Raw genomic sequence first — 22969 nt, forward strand, 5'->3', positions numbered from 1 at the left:
TAACTGTGTAAAGTACATTAAAGGAAATAAAACATCCTTTTGAAATATAGATTAAAATGTTTCAGCAAATACTTATATAACATTAAAACACACACACACACACACACACACACACACAAAACATAAAAACAGTGCAAATGAGGTTTTAGCCAAACACCAAATATAGATAGGGTTTGCTAATGAAGAAATATTCTCATTTCTCCGCTAAATATATGTAACTGCAAGTCTCAAATTAGTATGAGAGAGAGATATTATTCAATTACTGACAAGAACAGAGTATACATAGTTTGTTGAAGTGAAAAAAAATTCAGGATAAAATGGTGACAGTATCCAAATTTCACAGGCAATCAGCAAATCACCCAAAGACATTATAGATCTAGAAGGAAACACTGAATACAAATTCCTCATTTCCAAGATGTCCAGATAAATTAAGGAGACTTGCTGAAGACCACACAGCTCTCCTCAGCTAGACTAGAATACAGGTGTTCTTTTCCTGCAGCCTCTTATCAAAAGATGTTTAAAGCACAAAACATGAAAAGCTTTTTGATTGTTCGTAGGTCAGTGTCAAACATAACTGGAGAGAAATAGCAGGTTCTAGTTTTATCAAGCTACAAGGGGCAAAGGCTCTTGATTATAAAACTGTGCCCTTGAGGGCACCACTGGAAGGAAAGCTTTTCAGAGCCGAACCAGCAATTAAAAAAGGAAAGGAAACATCATCTAAATTGCAGCTGAATTTGTATTTGAGCTGAGAGTAGCAAAAAGGCAGCATAATTTCTAAACACCATTTTTTTTTAACAGAGAGGCTTAAATCATATCAGCCTCAGGTTTTTCTCAGAAAGGTTTAACTGCCTTCAGGAAAAGACTTATCAAAGCCTATGCTGGAATAAATATCTCCAGGCTGCCAGTTATTTCATTAATAATTTTATATTCCTCTTTTATATTTGAGATAGGTTTTTGTGTTTTATATTGTAGCACTCAAAAATATTAATGTTGAAAGATAAATTTTAGATTGTAAGTTATAACTTCACTATGCATCAGTCTATTTCTTACCACTGAAATTAAAATGTTCAAATATTTAGAATGATTAAAGTACCTTTATCTTACTGAAAAATCATCAAGAAACTGGTGGGACAAAACTAATTCAGTTATTATACGAACAATAAAATTTCAAGTAGGCACTTTGAGCCCCAGGCTTGGGCTACTATGGAAAATGACAGAGTTTAATGCAGTGATGAAACCCTAACAGGGATCTTGATTATTTCTTACAAAAGCATTTATTTTAATCAGAGGCTTAGATTTTGCTCCTTTGCCATGGCAACAGATAAAGAATCCTGTACCTGGAAGGTTACAGTGATAGTCTTCATTATGCTCCCAAGAGGCATTATGTTAACAGTTTAGTGATTGGATGGGAAAGAACTAATTCTACCCAATTCTGAATAATATTTTTCTTATCCTCTCTGAGTATAAGATTCTAGATTGGGTTATGGGCTTGGCCATTAACTCATAATGTGATCTTAGGGAAGTCTATTAACCTTCTTATATTTGTTTTCTCAAATGTATGAAATGGGAACATGGGGCTCTGTTTCCATCCTGGAACTGGCTAAGTCTGTGTTCACTGGTTCATCTAGAGTTAAGAGAGAAGAAAAGAACCATTTTTTCCTTTTTGTTCTATTGGTGAAACAGTTCTGTCATGCCTACTCTACCCTTCTTTTGTTACTATCTGGCCTCAAAAATGATCAATGTGGGAAGATTCAGAGTACACAGAATTATGCTTGTTTTGTTGTGTGCAGCTCGGCATTTCACATGACTTTTGAATCATCCCATATTGTTATATAAAGACTAAGGTCAGCTGCTTTGCTCCTGAGCAGATGCCTGTTTTACTAATGAAATGAAAATAACTCTAATGAATAAAATGCAGCAACACTAAGTTTACTTATAGAGAAAGTGAGGGGAAAGGTTCATGCCTTTACAGCACTGTGTTAAATACTAAGATACTCTTCAAGACTTCCCGTTGAGTGCTCATTGTTGGTTTAGTAATGTTTATTACTCTTACTAGTGTATCAGACTGTAGGGAGGAAGGAATGTTTCCTTCCTTCTTACATATTGTCTAGTTAGGGTCACAAAATATTTCCAGAATATTCTGAGAACTATCATTTTTAGCTTTATTATAAAGCTGGTATCAGAAACAAGCACCCACCTGAATTACGAGTTTCTTATGATGAAGAAGGAAGCACTGTAAACCTTTCTGGATCAAAGCAAGGCATAATAAACACATACAAAAATCAAATGTACTATATAATATCATATACATCAGGGACAAAATTTGAGGATCGACATATTTTAAACTGTGGCAGAGCTAAACCTAGGCAGTTGGTTGTTGGTGCATCACTATTTCTTTCTGCAGATTTCTCTGTTCCAGAGTTTCTAACCTTGCTCCAGCTCAGGTAAATTTTGGGTTCCATCTCTTTACTCTTAGCATTTAATTATCCTCTGCTAAATTATTCAGAAACTAAGATTTTAACTCTTTATATTCCCAGGGATGATTACTTTTAAACACTTGTAAAGACTAGACTCTTAAAGACTGAAAAACCTTTGAGAATAAGAGAAGGGGATCTTTAAAGGTGAATTTTCATAGATTCTTTAATTTTTGCCCATGTTCCTCAAATCACATCCTAGTATACACTATGACAGTCACCAAAGTATCACAGAAGGAAACTGTTATAAGTGTGCTTAACTATCTATCTACAGCTGCCACACCTTGGGGATCAGCAGTGTTCACGCTGAAGCCACATTCTCTCCAGGATATTCCTTGCCAAGGACTAAGGATGGTGGAAGTCTGGAGGGACTCCTCTATGAGCAGTCTTTTCCCAAGGCTTCCCTTTCCCAAGGCATAGCCAAAACTTTGTCAGAGACTCTGCCTGCCCAACTTCCATTTCTTCCTCCTTTCACATGTGCCAGACCTGCAGGGCAGTCGGAAAAATCTTCCCACTGCTCCTGCTCCCTTTCCCCTTTACCTTCCATGGGGATTTCTCCCAATACATCTTTTGCACTTGGCTTCTGCTCTCTAGAGGATTGGAGCAGACACAGTATTCCATAAATACTTGTGGCAGATGAACAAATCCCAGTTGGGATGAGACAAATGAACTTGGGATGAGACAAGTGAAATGGGACAAGAGAGGCTTAAATACAAAAGTTATGCTGTTCCAGGTCTAAAGACAACGCTATATTTTAAATTTGAATTTGGGGCAATGAGTGGTGGTAGTAATGGAAGAGGGAGGTGAGACTCGAGAGATAGCTTTGGGGCGAGCCTTGACTTCCTTCCTGTCTGAACTTATTCTCAAGGGAACAGCCAGTCTAGGTAGTTTTCCATCTGCTTAAAATGCAGCCTGATAGTGAGGTGTGTAATTATGAGCTTTTCTTAACTGCAATTTGATTAAAGAGATGTTCTATAGGCAAGGAACAAATTTGAGGTCATATTACCTCCAAAGAAGATACAGGCTGTAAGTAGGAAAATTACTATAGAAAATCGCAAGGGATAAAAAGCTCATAAAGAGATAATAAGTAATCTTATTCTGTAGCAATAGTAAAACATAAAAAGGAATTATTCTTCAAATCAACTGATTACTCTCAAAGCCATTTAAACCATCCACCAACAGTGACTTACAGTAGGCAAGTCCTGATTTATCTTAGTAAATTGAGCCTACAAATACAGGCGTTCTTCATTCATTTCATGCCAGTACACTTGCCACAAGCATAATCAGTTGAGTTTCCTAGAAGTGTCATTTTTGAAAGGTTAATAAATCCATTTACATTTTCCCTAGATCACTAGGGGTCAGTTTTCACTTGTTCATGCATATTATTTGATTGCTCTTTGAAATGCAATAAATTTTTCAAAGAATTGATAGTTTCTCATTCTACTTTATTTCAACATAAGATAGTATTACATTCCAGCATTACTAAAGGATACAATCTGATAATCCAAAAAATTATTTAGAACATCTATTGCCATAACATATATAATAACATAATCATCTTAACTCAATCTTTTATTGAAACCATTGGGCCAGATATGTTTCAAAGTTCAGAATTTGTCAGAGTCTAGTGAGGTAATACCTAGCATATATTATGTAGTGATACATTACCCACAGCAAGGTCTAGAGGAGTACCCTATAATGACCATATTGGTAATTTTGCAGCAAAATTCCTAATATTAAAAAAGGTTTTGCTACCAAATGGATTTTGGTGCTAAGTTTACCACACAACAACTGCAAAACCAAAACATTCAATTTTCAGAAATTTCTGGATTTTGGAATTGCAGATAAGTGGTGGACCTATAGTAAATCTGTACCCCTCAAAGGATCCTCTTAAGGACTGTGGGAACAGAAGAGGAAGAGTTGCCAATAATTTAGCTTGAAATTGAAGTAGAAGACTTTTAGTGCTGCTTTCTACTTGCTAAATTCATTAAGACTCATCTACAAAATGTCTCTTAGCCTGCATAAAATACAGACTCTGCATAACATTTGGTCTAAAATGAGTAACTTGGAAGAATTATTCTCCTACTGACATCAGCTCATTGAGCTTTAATTGTGCCTCTGATTTGCATGAGAAAACATAAAAAGGAGTAGTAAGTTAGAATTAAAGGAAGGAAAACAGTCCCTTTCAGCTACTGCCACAGATCTATTGCGCAGATTACTTCTCTATGGAATACTTTTCCTATGGCCACAGGCCAATTCCACTTGGCCCTCCTCTCTTTGAAAAGAGGCCACAAATCTAATTTTCATTTAACTTCATGGGGCAAGGAAGGGGGCTTCCCAGAATTTCCTAATCTGTTTATCAGATACATAATTACTTTTTCTATTAGCTGAAAAATAAACCTGCAACAAAATGATCAAGACAGTGGGAAATGCCGTTATTGTTATATTATTTGATCGGAGAGCAAAGGCTAATTTTTGTTTCCTATTATATTTCTTTTGGTTGCTAGCACATGGTAGCACTGAACACGGTAGGTGCTTTTTGTGTCTATTAAACTGAATTGAGGTAGCACCTGCTCGGCACATACATGCCTTGGTTTGTTTTTTGCTTTTCAAAAGTTATCTGTGGTTCCTCAGTGTTGAGACTATTTTTTCTGTTTTCTTTGGGATTCAGAGACACTGAGTTCTGCTCCTGGAGTTATTTATAGTTTTGGTAGCTAGGTCCTACATACCTTCTTGGTGCTTCCAAGAGTGTTGTAGGAGTATATGTTCTGTCACTGCAGATGATCTGTTTTGATCATATTAACAAGGAAACGGCTGACTAGGTGCTGTGCTTCCCTTTCAGTTGTTCCTTTATATTTTTATGAATTAATTTCTGTTTAGTTTTGATCATTCTGTTATTAACAGACATTTGTGCTTCTATGCAATTGTATGTGTCTCCGCTCATAAGCAGCAGCTTAGTCAATCACTTAGGGAAATACATGCATCTCTGTGCATTTATCAGACTGACGTTCTCCCAGAAACAAACCCCTATGCTTCATTCAACTATTGATTTGATTTTCATAGATCAGATGAAACGTATATCCTTAAAATGAAGGGAAGTCTCATGAAGCACTTATTATCGGTTTTTCTAAAAAAATCATGACGGTAAACTTCTGACTTAAAGTTAACATTTTCTCTGAAGGATTAACATTCCAAATTTTTATTCAGATTATTAGTTTGCTGCTCTGTGGAATTCTCTCCTCTACCTTATAGAAATAATATATTTTGCTTGTTGTTTTAATAAATAATTCATCATATCCATACAAAGCACCAAGCCACATGTTTCCAATAACAAAATATGAAACTTGAGAATGACCTTGGAAGTAGAAAGATGAATAGTCCCCTGACTATTTTCCCTATATTGCGCCCATTATGGGCCACTTGCAGTGCTAGACCCTCTACATGCATTATATCATTTTATCTTCCCAACATCTGACAATGAAAGAGATGAAGGCAAAAAGATTAATGTGGGCATATGCTAGCAAGTAGCAGAGCTAGGAATTAAATCAAGTTTTTCCTAAGTATGAAATTGTTATTTCTGGAGACATGTCTCCATTTATCCCACATATTCTGATTTGTGTAGTTTGGGAGCCTGGAGGTTATTTTCCATATTTTAATGTATATAAATGACCTATGCAGAACTCAAAGGCAGAATTAACAAGGAAATAAAAAGTTTTATTCTTCTATTATCATGTATTTCCATATATTAAAGAAGAATTGGGCTCTGTTTAGCATAATCATTATTAAAAATATTTATATGAGAAAAGTGTGTCTGGAACTGTTACAAATATACAATTAAATATGCTTTCAGTCCACTTTATATAATATTTATGCTATATTTATTCCTTGTTTTTTAGGTTGCCAGCATGACAATCAACTTCTGTTTCTAAGAAATTCTAAAAATATTATTCACCTGTGCCTATCATGTCCTGCCACATTATAATCTTGGTTACAGCTCTCAAAATGTCAGAGCAGATCATGAACTAAAGATGTGTCATAGGCAAAATCATTTAAAAGGCAAGTTCAACATCATGAACTGAAGAAAAAAATTCAACCACCAGTAAAGTTGATGATGACCTACAAATTTTTTTGTAATAGCATTCTTTACAAAATACAAAACTGTATGAGCACTATGATTAAAACTGCTAATCTCTTTCTTTTCCCCAGAGCTCCACAGCTGGCCACAAAATGCATCTGGTCCATTGAAGTGGGTACCTGATTGCCTCCTGCACTGGTGGAATTCAGGCAGGAGGGAGGTACACAGCTTTTAACCCATGAGTTGGTGAGTTCAGAAAGAGTACTGTATTGCTCTGGACAAGCAATCATTCCAAATTTTAGAAACAGCCTGGTGATGGATATTCTGTAAGTCTGCTCCCTCTTCACCATCTCCATAGTCCCTTGGAACGGACACCCATCTGGCTGTCCATCTGTCCAGAATTGGTTGTGGTTTTATATATATATATACATATAATATTTTCTATATAATATATAGATAATAAATATATCTATATACATTATATAATAAATATATCATATATTATATAATATATATTATATAGATATGTATATTATCTATATTTTTAAATTAACTGAGTGCCTCAACTAGCCCAAACAGTAGTTGTTGGTGATACAGTGAGAGAGAAGACACTTCAGGACAGTTGGGGTGACAGACAAGTAAAAAGCAAAAGGAGCTACCATGAGGATGTGCTGGAGGTGGTTTGAATACACCTAGTTTCCCCTGTACCCCCACCAACACCCCGCTTGGAGGATCAAGAAAGGCTTCCTAGGGGAAGTGACAGTTAAGCTAACTCCCATAGTATCACCAGGAATATTAGAGGACCAGCTAGATGAAGAACATAGATAACTGGAGGAGCCCTGAGGAAGGACCTAGGGAGGGCTGAGTAATGTCATCCACAAGGAAGGACCACTATGTGGAAAGGTCCAGTTGGGAGAGAAAGATGGTAGGGAACTCAGAGAATTGAAAATGGCTGAGTATGGCTGGGGAGAAAGTAATCTGGTAAGGTCTGGCAAGAGGTAGAACTAGAGAGATGGGCAGGGTACCAGATGAGCAGGGAAGGCTCAGATTTGGATGGGCCTGTGTGCTCTGGGCAGAGTCTGGACTTTTTCCTGAGGTCAATGAGGAGCCAGTGTAAAGTTTTAAGGAGGTGAGGGGAAGTCTTATTTTTTATTTTTTGGAAAGATGTCTCATCCTGCAGGGTGGGGCATGGTCTGTGGACAACACTGGATAAAAAAATAATGAGTTTGGTACCTGTGGCAAGGAGTCCCTGCAAGAGTCAAGGAGGCTCTGCTTCATGTGGCCTAGTGGGTTTCCAGGGAAGAGGATGGACATGAGCAACATGAAGGACAAAATCATTAGGACTAGGTGACTGACTTGATTGTAGGGGATAAAGGAAAGAGCACAAGGCAACAAAGATATAAAGGGGGTACAAATATGACAATCATCTTTTTGGGGGTTAATAATCATATGGATCATTTCTTTTTCATATAAAATATTTACTGTTAAAATATCATTTTAAACATTGTATATGTTACAAAGAAAATTTGATAGATGTGATACTTAGTGAGCCATTGTTTTTTAAGAAAATGGAAATTATGATGCTATCAAATGTTTATATGAACTGAAGAAAAAAAAATCCAACTGCAAGAAAAGTTGATACTGACTGACCTACAAAAATTTTTAGATAGTTATTAATGTTCATATTTGACTGAATGATGAAGAAAATCAAGGCACATTTCTCTCCCACAATAAAGAAAATTCCTATGAGTTAACCCCTTACCCACCTCAATTTTATTTTACTGAAATGCTCATATTCAAAGTAATATAGAAACACTACATGACCATGTAAGGAAGAGAGTGATAAGCTGTATCTTCTGATGTTCCTGAGAAAACCCAGAAAAATCCTTACATGAATATTATCTTAACATTTTGCATAGTTGCCATTTTGCCCGTCGTTATAAACCAAAGATTCTTGGCGTTTGTCTGCTACATTTGGATCATATGAAAGCATACTTGAGGCTGGGTATGGTGGATAATGCCGGTAATCCTAGCCATTTGGGAGGCCAAGGCAGCCGAATCGCTTGAGCCCAGGAATTTGAGACCAGCCAGGGCAACATGGTGAAACCCCCTTTTCTACTAGTAATACAAAAATTAGCCAGGCTCAGTGGTGTGTTTCTGTGATCCCAGCTATTTGAGATGCTGAGGCAGGAGAATAGTTTGAAACTGTGAGGCTGAGGTTGCAATAAGCCAAGACCCCACTACTGTACTCCAGCCCGAATAACAGGAGTGAAAGCCTACCTCAAAAACAAAACAAAACAAAAAAACAAAAAGTGTACTTGAATAGAAAACCATTCAGTACTAACAGCCTTAACTTTGTTTCTTATTTCTTATTTCCTTCTGGTGTGTCAACAATCAAAAAAGAATCTAATCAAGAATGACAATTTTTAAAATGAGAATAATTCTTAGTTCTATTATATTTTTTCTATGTGGATATAAGTAATATTTGTTGAAAATTGTGAAAACCCTATTTATGTATAGGATAACATATACATAAATATACACAAATGGCATAATATGTACAATAGCTTTTCTTTCAAACAATAAAGATCAATATTATGAGTGAACATTATTCCATTTTAGAGGTGACAGTTGGGAAACAAATAAGTAGATATGAGAGAATGTGATCCTCATGTGACCAACTTTCTTTATTTCCATTATTCAAAAACTTCCAATACACCTCTGCTACTCAATGATTAAATGCTAAATTTCTCAGCCAATTTGCCTTTTAGCCTGGACACTCACAATGTCCAAAATCGCTTGATGCTTCAAACACTCTGTATTCCCCAAATTTCTAAGAAAATGCATTGTGTTTCTCTCACATTTTTGTTTCTGTTAGTTCTTTTCCTTGAAGTGACTTTTATTCTCACTATTTTCCAGCAGTCTTTGGCCATAAACGTTTCACTCTTGAAGTTTATCTTCAATACTGTTTACTCCATGATAACTCTCCAGATTCACTGGACAAAGTGATCCTTTCCTATTTTCTATTATTACCATGTTATTTAAACCAGTCTTATGAAATCTACTTAAAGCTTTGGATGGCTGATAGTCCTAAATTACCCATTTTGTTTTATGGTGAGACTGTTGAGGGCATTGTGTTGCAAAACTTAGATACCTTTCCATTTCCTAGAATGACATTTCTGCTAAACTAGTGAATAAACTGAGTTGTTTTTCAGGGACATGGATTTTCAGACATTAAAAATTGGAACTCTCTTTGTTTGAAAGGTGATAGTTTTAAACTTCTTTAAAAGCTTGTTTTAGAGTGACCATATTTAATATAAACTCAAACTCAGGAAAATGTATTTTTCATCTTGTTATATATGTTTTGGTTTTATAGATATATAATCATTAGATATTCATTTGTATATGTGGCTTAGTTCTAAAGATAAAACATAATTGACTCTCATTATCTTTCAGAATTTTTTCTGTATTAGTCTTTTCTCACATTGCTATGAAGAAATACCCAATACTGGGTCATTTATAAAGAAAAGATATTTAATTGACTCACAGTTCTACATTGCTGGTGAGGCCTCAGGAAACTTCAGAGTGAAGGCAAAGGAGAATCAGGCAGGATGAAATGAGTGTGAGCAGAGAAAATGCCAGACACTTATAAAACCATCAGATCTCATGAGGCACATTCACTATGATGAGAACAGCATGGAGGAAACAGTCCCATGATCACATACCTCCACTTAGTCCCACCCTTGACACGTGAGGATTATGGGAATATAGGGTTTATAATTCAAGGTGAGATTTTGGGTGAGGACACAGCCAAACCATATTAGATGCATTCAACTAACATAAGGGATAGCCACGTATGGCAGTTTCAAAACTCAATTTGATTTATTTTAATGGGATAGATATAAATGGAGGAAAAAAACAGATAAAGATTTTTTTCCACTACTCCACCACACAACACACGCGCGCGCGTGCATTAAAAGTTAACTACTATGGTGGTTTTAAGGCTACATACACACAAGTGGAGTTTAATTCCCCTCCCATTGAGTGTGGGCTGGACTTATTGACTTGCTTCTAGTGAATAGAATATGGAAGAAGTAATAGGTTGTTATTGCCAAGATTATATTATAATCTTAGTCTGTCTCTCATTTTATTTATTAATTATTTTTGAGATGTCATCTTGCTCTATCACCCAGGCTGGAGTGCACTGGCACAGTCTAGGCTCACTGCAACCTGCACCTCCAGGGTTCAAGCAATTCTCCCATCCTTAGCCTCCCAAGTAGCTGGGATTACAGGTGCCTGCCACGACGCCTGGCTAATTTTTGCGTTTTTCAGTAGAGACAGGGTTTTTCCATGTGTGCCAAGGCTGGTCTTGAAAGCCTGATCTCAGGTGATCCACCCACCTCAGCCTCCCAAAGTGCTAGGTTTATAGGCGTGAGCCACCACACCTGGCCTCTCTTTCTTTACAATCATTCTCTACAGAAAGCCAGCTACAATGATAGGAGCAGCCCTATGGAGAGGTCCATGTGGTGAGAAATGGAAGCCACATAGCTGACTCTATTTCCTTGGAATGTGTCAGCAGCCATGTGAATAAGCTCGAAAGCAACTCCTCAAGGACCTTAAAATGACTACGTTATCATGATAATCTTTGAATAGTAATCACTCACTTAAGCCTTGGATTCCTGACCCTCAGAAATTACAGCAGTAGATAACTATTACAACTAACAAACCCTTCAATATATTTTCTGTCTTCTCAGCCATAATTTTTGTCATCTTCTCAAGAAATTGGCTAGAAACTAAATATCTTCATGCCAAGGAAGACTAGAAAGCAATTCACAGGGATCAAGTTAAGATAGCTGTCCACATCTCAGCTGTGTGACCTTGAGTGAGACAGCTGACATTTTTTGTCTTCATTTTCTAATACACTTACAGGAACAATCACGGGATCTACCCAATAAAAGATTAGGATAAAATATGCTACAAAAGTAAAAGTACTTAGCATTGTACCTGGAAACTGGTAATGGCTCCATAGATGTTAGCTATGTTATTACATTATTATTATTATTTTGGTTCATAAAATAAAGCTAAGTGGTCTCCTAGATAGACTTCAGTCTTACAAAGTAACAACACACAGCCAGTATTCTGAAACCCAGATGTACAACTGATGAAAACATCTTCTCATCCTGCCAGTCAGGCTGCTTGTGGCACAATTGGTAGTCCTAAAATATGAATATGATCCATACAGAAATTTAAACTGAAACCCAGAGAAATTGTAGGAAAGTTTCCCAGAGATCTCAGTCAATTCAATAACACTGCATGGCTGTTAGAGCTACATTCCATGTGTTATTATACAACTGACAGGTCACGGGACAAATCATTCCAAATGGATGTCACACAATACCACGTGGCCCTGAGCTCTCTTATCCTGTATCCAATGGGAAGCACCTATAATAGACTTTTTACACACATTCATTTTCTTTTTGAAAGTACATTCTTCTGAATGTACTTATTTTGAAAATAACGACTTTGCCAAAACTAATGAACTCTCAAATAACATTGAGTATTTCTGGTTTGCAATACGTAGTATTTCCTATTTGTAAATAAGAATGGGAAGGAACAACGTCAACATGATAATAACTAATGCCCATCAAATCGGAGAAACACAACACAGATAAATTTTTAATCTTTCCCTCTGCACTTTTCCACTTCAGGCAAAAGAAATGAGTCATATCGAATTTAATTCTCGTGACAGAAGGAATCACATGCTGTGCTGTTTATCCCCCATGAGTGTTTGCATTAACTTCTCTCCCTTATCTAGCTTTTAGCATTTCAAAGTTCAGTTCTTCAGAAATAGAGCTGTACATTCAATCAGGCAACTGTAGTTCAGAACTATATTTTTGGGCAAAATAAACAAGCTTTTCTTTTTAAATAGAACAGTGTACTTTGTACTCATCTTTTCATTAGGCAGAAAATTAACTCCCAGTTTATTTTAGGGATATAAGTGTTCCAGCTAGTAATCTAAGTAAGATAAATAAAAGAAAATCTCTACAAAGGAAAAAAAATGGCTGTTTAAAATTATAGGTACATGAAACAAAATAAAAGTAATTTATGACTATATCTTATTTCTGGTTGGGGTGGGGAGGAAGGATTGGTAGAATTGGCTGAAAATAGAAAATGATCATGAAAAAAATGATTACTAATAGGGACCTCTGTGGCTTTGGGGTACACCAGCGGTTGACCTGGGGCTTCTACCTGCCACAGCTCTAGTAATCTGTTATTTTTTTTTAAGTCCTCTTGATTCAAGATTATTTGCAAGATCAAAGTTTGTTATTTATACATTCCTTTGAGAGACTGTAAATCAGGTGAAATGCCAGCTGCAGTCAGCATGACCTGACCCCTCCATCAGTAAACCACAGCCTCTTCTGGACACGAAAGTGGGCCTCTGGCCGAACTAGGTTTCATAGCTGCCTCCTTAAATAGTCAGAGAAGGGGCCGGGCGCGGTGGCTCACGCCTATAATCCCAGCACTTTGGGAGGCCGAGGTGGGTGGATCATGAGGTCAGGAGATCTAGACCATCCTGGTCAACGAGGTGAAACCCCGTCTCTACTAAAAATACAAAAATTAGCTGGGCATGGTGGTGCACGCCTGTAGTCCCAGCTACTTGGGAGGCTGAGGCAGGAGAATTGCTTGAACCTGGGAGGCGGAGGTTGCGGTGAGCCGAGATTGCGCCATTGCACTCCAGCCTGGGTATCAAGAGCGAAACTCCCTCTCAAAAAAAAAAGTCAGAGAAGGGTCATTATCTGTAGGCTCTTCTATTCTTTTTCCTTTATTAAAATTGTCTAGTCTTTGAGGCTCATTTGAGTCTCACCTTCTTCCTGATGATGTTTTATCTGACTTCTCGGTGAACACTGACCTCTCCCCTTTTTGAATGCCAACTTTATTTTTGGCCTATATCAGTGTACTGCCAATTAATTAAATACATTGTACTTACTTTTATTGTTTGTGTCTTTTCTGTTAAAAATATGTAAGAATCTGCTAATGTCTTACACGATTGTATTTATAGAATTTTGTTATTCAAGCTTTTTAAAATTGGTTTTGTGGAAAATGATCTTATTCCTTTCAGACACAAGATTCTAAAGTGTAAGTCACAGTTTATTACTGCCTGTGGTACTGAAGCAGAATTTGGAATCTTATGTAACAATAGGTGTAAAGTATAGCTTCAAAGTTCAGATTTAAAAAAATGGGAGAAAATAGACAGGGCATTAAAGACTGTATACAGATTGATCAACTTCTGTAAAAGAGAGATTAGGTGGGTTGTTTCTTACAGTGGCAGAGGCTCTTGGTGTTCAAGCTGTAACATCAGTAAAGGATGATAAATGGCATGCCACGGACAGAACAGCTACTGAAGATGGTAGCTGATCTAGTTACCAGATGTGCACACAAAAATCAATCATTTTCCAATATGTCATCAACATTATGTAGGAAGTTAGAGAAGGTGGCCATTTAAAACAACAAAAATATAAAACATATATGAATTGATTTAACAAGAGATGTTTTGAACTTATATGAGGTATCATAAAAATATTTAATGAGCCATAAAAAGCTTGAATAAATGAGAAGACATATTTGCACCTGCATGGGAAGAGGAAATATTACCAAGATGACAATTCTCTCAAAGTTACTTTACAAATGTAATGAAAATTCTAATAAAAGTTTTCCCGGTATTGAAAAAACAATTATAAAACTTATGCAAAGATGGCAAACAAAGGACAAAAATCTTTGCTAAAGAAGAACAATCAGGCCTGGTGCAGTGGCTCACGCCTGTGATCCCAGCACTTTGAAAGGCTGAGGTGGGTGGATTACCTGAGCTCAGGAGTTCGAGATAAGCGTGGGCAACATAGTGAAACCCTGTCTCCACCAAAACAAAAACAAACAAGCAAACAAAAAAATGAGAGCGAGAGAGAAGAACAATCAGAGAAGACTTGCACTTTTACATTTTCAAATATACCTAAGTATACAAGAATTAAGATAGTGTATCAATAATACTTAACACTAGAATAGATAGTTTACCATGGAACAGAATAGTGAGCTCTGACACAAAACCGAGTACATTCTAAGTATTTAGCAAATAGTAAACATGGCATTTTAAGTGTCGATCAAGAATGGATCATTCAAAAAATAGTACAATTACCTATTTGATAAAAAAAATCAGTAAGTCTCCTATTAAGTTTTCAGATCCTTTATAAATTCATCAAGAACCCAGAAGACCAATATTTTTGCTTACTGCTCTCAAGTACGATAGCCTTTACTTTGGATATATTTCGTTCTAGTAAGTAAAAAGCTAAACATCCATTGTTTGACTTGGGCATGTAACTTGCCTTATTTTCTAATTAAAGTTCATTTTTCTAATGACAACAAACTATAATAACAAATATGAACTTCCTTGCATAGAACTTGGCTTATGCACCTTCATCTTTTGATTTCAGGATTTAATTATAATTTTAGCATTTAATTATCATCTGCTTCTATCTATAACTTCTTTCATATGTTCAAATATTACACTGAGCTTTGGACACCTACTTATTGATTTGTCAAAAACAAAACTAAAAATATTTCTAACAGAGAAGCTGAAAATCTTTATGCCTTTGCTCATCCACAGCTCAACTCTGAAGACTTTGATTGTTCCAAAGAACGAAGATACTTAATACAAGAAATGTTTTGTGTGGTGATACAACTTACAGCTGCTTATTTATAGAATGTTCATGCGGAAGCACATAAACCTTAAATAAAAAAATTTTAAATGAGAATCACTTGGTTTAAATCTCATTATCTTTAGGATACCAATAAATCAACTAGTCACATTGTGATTCAGTTTCCTCATTTTTGAAATGGGTGTATTACCTTTTGCCTAACATTCCTTACTAGGATATGATGAAGAATAACTGAAATACATATATTAAAGCATGTTGAAAACTCCAAGGTGCTATATAAATGCTAGTTGGCATTGAGAGCTATTCCTCATCCTCTTTTTGGCCATAGCCACTGAAGCCCTAGCCCGGCAGGAAAGAAGAGTCATTAGGCATTGTCTGGCAACTTGGCTCAGAGAAGTCAGATCAGTCCCCAAGAGTCTGGTGAGGCTGCAGCAATGACTAGAAAGAACCAGTGACGTGGTTGCCAGGTAGATGCCAATCCAAGTCCAGAGCCTGCGCAGACATTACTATGCACTCTGTCCTCTAACCTCCTAGTGTATCCACCTTAGCCACTATCTTGTTCATGATCTTTTCCTGAACTAATGTGTGTACATCTACAGTGGTGTAGATGTACACCACTGTGTAAACTCTATCCATAACCTCAAAGTGGTTTCTTATCACCTTTAAATTACCCCCAAAGTCATGTTCACATGAATTAGAAGGGTTAGGGCTCTCATCTCAGTTCTATCTCCTCCTTACCCGGTAAGAGGTCGAGATTTCTGGGCCCAGGAAGTAGGTACTGCAGAGTCCTTCAAGATAACTAGGGTCTTCTATGAGAGAACATGTTTCTACTGACTTCATTGAGCAACCTTTCCAGGGGTGTCGAGTTCCTCTTTGCCAGGTGCTAGGCAGAAGTCTGGCCAAGATTGCACGGAGGATTCTAAGGCTTAGGCCTGACTCAGGGCTTCTATCCTACTGAACCAAACTTGCAACCTCAAGACACTTCTTCCCTAGTTTGCATCCTCCTGGTCTCTACTTCTTCTTCCCTGAACACACTCATTTTGACAGATAATTTCAAGGAAAAAAGAAGATGTCAAATAAACAGTTTGAAAAGTGTTTTTTGTGGTTGCTCTGAAGTCCAAGAATAATTTTTTCATTATATTTGTAAATACTTAAGGACCGAATACTTAAATGATTGTAATAAAACTGTAACAAATAATCAAAATGCTTGCCTTCTGTGAGCCTACGAGGGTATTTTACTATGCCACATATGGTATTATTTCAGCTTGGATATTTTTCCTGAAACAGGAAACATTTTAATAATAAGTCCCACATAAAATTATAGCAATGATATCTGTCCCAAATAGAAATTCTGTGTCCTATTGTTATTTCATCTTTTTCACAGTAAGACTTATAAATAAATGATTGTGATCTTTAGTGAAAGGAATATGGAGCCCTGGGAGGCCCAGATGCTCAACATAAAAATCTAGAGATAGAGGAGAGATGAAAAGATTGAGATAAAGCGATCTGCTGATGCTACAGAGAGAAGCAACATAGATCTCAAAGACAGATATAGGAGGGTAGAGAGAGACAGGGGCCCAGCAGTGCTAGGATTCAAGTCTATTTTTTTTCTTAAAATTATTGAAAATGTAGTGTAGGGTATGTTTGCTTGTTAGAATAAAAAGTATATATACATTTTAATTTTGGAAATTTTCACAGCTGCACTCAGTAAGGTAACTAACAAACCCTAAATAATTATTTTAAGAATGCCTTCTTTACTTTAGCTTATGATAATCTCCTTTTAAGCCCTACAAATAAGCAGGGAATCCCATTTGTGTTTATATAACACAGCACATGATGAATTTAGCTGTAGCATCAGAATTCTACATTTGCTTTGAGATTTCAAGCACTTCACATACTGATGCTATAAGTTATATACCACCTCTAACCTGTAGAAAGAAGAAAAATTAATTGACAAAGCTGTTTTTTTTGTGTGTGTTTGTGACATTCCAAAGTCAGACAGAGGGTTCTGGTTTTAGTTACCATTGGGACTTTCAAATGGTCATTTGGCACTTGACCTATGGTGTTTTGTTCCAGAAAATAAGCAAAGTAAAATAATCCATGTAGCCCTTGAGGATCTGACAAAAGGCTGGGGTTGAGGGAGAAGGAGGAGGAGGGGAAATAATGACAGACTCTCTCTGTCCTGAGTCACCTCCTGGAGTTTAAGGTAGGCAGCTAAATCCCATTTTATCCATTCTCTGACACAGCAAACAGAGGTACTGCCAGTCAAGATAGATCACAAAAGGCTTGTATTTCATGTTTCATAAAAGACTAGAACAGTCACATCTTCTTACTGAGACAGGACTTTTTATCTGGGTAGAAATATAGAGAAAAAAATGCTAGATTTCTAACACTGAAGGGTCCATGTGCTTGACAGTGTGGAGATGTCTATTCAACAATGGCTTGAGAAATGTCAAAACTCCTGCCTTTTCCTCATCTTTGATCTATTAAACAAAGGGGCTTTTTCTAATTTTTATTTTGACCATTTCTTATTTTTGTTTTTCCTTTTTTATTTTAAATTAGAGACATATGCTTTTCTTGATTAAGCAGTATAATATGAATCAAATGCATTTTTAAGGGTGAGTGCCAAGAAAAAGATTTTGTAACTTAAGAAACCAAAACAACAGGTTGACCTCAACTGGAATCCCACAAAACCTCATTGTCTCAATACAAGGAAAAACAACATGATTTTAGTGCATATTTGTGAGGAAATAAGGAAGATTATATAACTTGTTTTTTCTTCCTATTAGAGGAAATCCGTAAGCTTCTTAAATTAACTTAGGAGCAATTTTTCTTTTAGGAGCAAAAGTATTTATTTTGGAACTATATGTGTGTTCATTTAACCAATCAATTTATTTAATCCTTCAATGTTTTGAGTACAATTTTAATTGTCAGGTCCTGTGCTAGGCTTAGGATACACATGGTGAGCCAAAAGAAAAGAAATAAAAACCAAAAAGCCAGTCACTGCTCTTCTCTTTCTTTACAGACAACAAATAAACAACAAAAACGTTGCACAGTTTCTCATTCATTCTGATAAATTGCCAGCAAGGAACAGATGAGATACTCTAATAGGGATGACCTTTACTTTTTCTTAGATAGGTGGGCAGAAAAGTCCTTCTGAGGCCATGGTATTTAAGATGAGACTTAAAGAATAAGGAGAAGAAGCTAGACACACAAAACAGAGATTTTTAAATGGCCATTGCTGGAGAGAAGTTTCAAAAGATGTAGTTATTATACAGTTTCCAAATATTCCTGAAGAGGTCTAAAGAAAATGTATTCCGACTCCACTTTTTATCTGTTTTCCTTTTTTTCCCTCTTTTTGAAATTTGTTATTTGGATATAGAATACCCTAGATTGATGCTCCAATTTTCTTATATTTCCTGTTTTGCTTGAAGTATTTTTTTTTGTTGTTTGTTTTTTGTTTTTTGAGACGGAGTTTTGCTCTTGTTACCCAGGCTGGAGTGCAATGGCGTGATCTCGGCTCACCGCAACCTCCGCCTCCTGGGTTCAGGCAATTCTCCTGCCTCAGCCTCCTGAGTAGCTGAGATTACAGGCACACGCCACCATGCCCAGCTAATTTTTTTTTATTTTTAGTAGAGACGGGGTTTCACCATGTTGACCAGGGTGGTCTCGATCTCTTGACCTCGTGATCCACCCGTCTCGGCCTTCCAAAGTGCTGGGATTACAGGCTTGAGCCACCACACCTGGCCGCTTGAAGTTTTAAGAAATGTTCTTAACTGTATTTTACAAAATTCAGTTGAGTCTTTATTGCTGCTTTCTTGTTTTCCTAACACCAGCATCTCTTACCCAGACTAATGAACCAGCCTACTCACTCATCTTTCTGATCCTATTCCTCTATATTATCCACCCCAATTCCAAGTAAATTCTTGTGTGGTCTTTTAGAAAGAATGTATGATTTTAAAATTTCTGCTTAAAATATTTGCTCATTTATTTGCACTTAGGATACATAGGATACTTATGATATTTAGCTTTGCTGACACTTAGGATACTTAGCTATGCTGACATCATGAAAGATGTGGGCCCTCCCTAGCACTTCAGTTTCACTCACATCATGCTGCTCTTTGGTTTTCTGTACTTTATCCTTATTGTCCAGCTTCCTTTCCTGGAATGTCCTGTGCCCCTCTTGACTCAGTCTCTGCATGTGCTGTTCCCTGTGTTTAGGTCTCCTTTGTCTAGGTACTTCTTTTATCTCTAAGTGCTCAAGTGTCATCTCATCTCAAGCATGAATTAGATGTCTTATCTTGTGCTTCTCATTGGGCAATATTGTAATGCTTAGTGCATTAGTCAGTTCTCTCACTGCTATAGAGAAATACCTGAGGCTGGGTAATTTATAAAGAAAAGAGGTTTAATTGGCTCACGACTCTGTACATTCTACACGAATGTACAGGAAGCATTGTGGCTTCTAAGGAGCCTCTGGGAAGGCCTCAGGGAGCTTTCAATCATGGTGGAAGGCAAAGGAGAAGCAAGTCATGTCACATGGCCAGAGGAGGAAGGAGAGGGGCAGAGGAGGAGCCACACAGTTTTAAATAACCAGATTTCATGATGACTCATTCATTCTGTATCAGGAGAACAGCACTGAGAGAGTGGTGCTAACTCATTCATGAGAATTCTGCTCCCATGATCCAATCACCTCCCATCAGGTCCCATCTCCAACACTGGGGATTACAATTCTACATCGGATTTGAGGAGGGACAAGATCCAAATCATATCACTTAGTTTACACACTTGTATCCCCGCCAGGCTGGGAGCTATTTGAACAGCTCTGTGTATCTTTGTATCCTCAATACAAAGCACACAGTCTTTGGCATATAGTGTTTATAATTGTTATGAATAAATAACATAGTTCATTTAATATGAAGAAAAAACTATCAGTGGAATAAAAAATCTATGCCTTAAAAATAGGTATGATTTTTAAGAAAAATATTTTTCAAAGAAGAGATTTTTGTAGAAAACAAACATTAACATTTTCTTACCTTCTTTGTTTTGCTCATTGCCTTCAGGATGGAAAGATTTAGGTCTTCAAGTGCTGCCAGTACATTCTCATACTCACCCAGGTGCTGAGAAAAATATTCTGAAAAGTGAAAATATTGAAATTAGTTCATGTTTGAGTTTAGATAATCATAAAACAAAAAATAATCAACTAATTATTTACTCCTTAAATGAGTAAAACAAAATGTCAGCTATAAATGAAAACTGGAAGTTTTCCAAATAAGACTAAATAAGGTGACAATCTGCTCATTTCACTAAAACATCAAGAAAAAAGAAAAAAAAAACCTGAATAATTACCATTATCCTTGAAGAAATGTTTCTTCCTACAAATGTAGGAAAAAATGAATTGGGATCTACTGGTAAGGGTGTTTCAATTAAAAAAAAAATTGTTTTTGACAACATATGAATATAGATCTCACTAGGATAGTAATTTTAGAAAAGAGTTAAGTTACATTTTATTGTTTTTGGAGGAAACATTAAGGAAGGTAAGCTCTCTTCAAGGTTAAGAGTCTGTGCTGCAAAACATGAGAGGGTCTTCTGTGGCCTCTCCATGTAGCCTTCCATGTAACTGTCCCTGTCATAATCTTTTTGTTTTTTTCAACAATTTGGGCAGAGAAAAAGTAAAGGCTATCACTTTTTTCAGTTGTTAGGAATAAATAATATGGTGGATTTATGATTGAAATTAAAAGTATGGAACATGAACTGATCCTAAACTAGTAAGTTGAAATGTATATAAATGCAAAACCTTATATTTACTTATGGAAACCTGTGCATTGCTATAATGAAAGCAAACTAGCATAACATAAATTTATATATTGAAAAGATCTAGGGTTTTCAAACACTAAAAAATGAATAGCCTGTACCATTCCTGTGAGTTCTTCCTTGGATAAACTGTAGTTTATTTCTGCCTGTCTTTAATGTTCCACAGTATTTGTGGAACTAAATTGAAATGATATATAATCACATATAAGCCACTTGAGATTACAGAAATACATTTCAGCATATTTGATGGAAACTGCCTTGATTAATTTATTTAATACTCCAGGAACTATTTGTTGATACTGGTGTTAATAACAACTGGAAAGTGCCATTGACTGATAAAATAGTTAATGTAGAGACTTCTTTAGAGAATAAAAGAAACACAGGTAAACACTAAATCAGTTCCAGATCATGGTTGTCAAAATACAGTCTGTATACACATAGTTTAAGAATGAATGACATATTTTTTGACAAAGCAAAATGTGTTCCTTAAAAAGAAAGTGGTGTAAATTATCTCTTATAAGGATTCTATAGAAAGTGATTAATTGGAAGATAAGTAAGAAAGTATTTACTCCTTAAATACCTGCTTCAAAACATTTTAATTTGTGGTTATAATGTTGACTTTCTGATAAGGTTGACAAATATGTCTAACTTTATTTGTGGAGTTATTTATAATAAATGAAGTGTCTGTGCAATTATTTATAACAAATGAACACGCTTCATCAACCAGTAAGCAACTGATGTGGCTGTAGAATATTCCTAAGTTGGGAAAATAATAAATATCAGAACTGAGTCCATGCTATGTTGAAACAAGCAAAAAGTGTAAGAAAAACGCCAATAAATGAAGCTGTTACTTCATTTTCAGTTTAAGACTTGTATATATAATGCCTCAAAGAGGATTGTGATGGGGTTTGAAATGCAAGCAGACAAAAATATAAAGTGAAAACAGGCTGGGCATGGAGGCTCATGCCTATAATCTCAGTATTTTGGGAAGCTAAGGCAGGAGGATCACTTAAGCCCAGGAGTTTGAAAGCGGCCTGGCCACACAGCAAGACTCCACCTCTACAAAAAAATTTAAAAATTAGACAGGCATGGTGCTATGTGCCTCTAGTCCCAGCTACTCGGGAGGCTGAGGTGGGAGGATTGCTTGAGCCTGGGAAGTTGAGGCTGCAGTGAGCTGTGACAGCACCACTTCACTCCAGCCTTGGTGAGATTTTATATATATATATATATATGTATTTTATATATATATATATGAGATTTATATGTATTTTATATATATACATATATATTTATATATATATATAAAGGGAGAGAGAGAGACAACACCTTGTTTTAAAATAAATATTCATAGACAAGATATTTGGCTTAATCAGTAGAAGTTCCTGGAGAGAATTTAAATTGTCTTTCCACTTTGAAATCGGACCTATAAACGCAGATGCAGGCACATGCTGATAAAGCACATGAGAAAAACAATGACTAGAAGCTTCAGAGCTGACACCTACTAGATTTCATTCTTTCTTTCCTTCATTCATCCATTTGTTCATTTCAACTCTCCAAGTTAGAAAGAAAGAACAATCACTAGATAGTAAAGAAAATGACTGAGAAGGAAGAGAATTACAATACTCAAGTCCTGGATAGAGGCTTAAGTTGGAAATCTAAGTGTAAGGGTTGTTTTGAGGTGGTGCAGCTCATTGTCACTAGGGCTCTTTTGTAACTTACTCACTGTGGCATATGGGTCAGGCAGTCAAGGCAAAGGGTCTCCAATAAACTCAAAGAGGTAAATTAGATGAAAGAGTCAGACACATCCAACATAGATAAAGAGAGGTAACTCCTCTCTGCTTCATTACAGCGAGTGTTTACTTACTCATTCTATGACCTAACATACCTTTACTTAGTGCCTT

At 36.3% G+C, this 22969-nt stretch overlaps 1 protein-coding gene across 1 annotated transcript in view; it reads right to left on the minus strand.

Annotated features, from left to right (window-relative positions):
* The window catches only part of NECAB1 (N-terminal EF-hand calcium binding protein 1), a 166544-nt gene that overhangs the window by 65072 nt on the left and 78503 nt on the right, over positions 1-22969 (minus strand). The window contains exon 5 of the mRNA XM_002759058.7: positions 20291-20388. Coding sequence (XP_002759104.1) covers positions 20291-20388 — 98 coding nt within the window. The remainder of the gene's footprint in view (positions 1-20290; positions 20389-22969) is intronic.

Source organism: Callithrix jacchus, chromosome 16 (assembly GCF_049354715.1).
Source record: "Callithrix jacchus isolate 240 chromosome 16, calJac240_pri, whole genome shotgun sequence".
In the NCBI taxonomy this organism is placed as follows: domain Eukaryota; kingdom Metazoa; phylum Chordata; class Mammalia; order Primates; family Cebidae; genus Callithrix; species Callithrix jacchus.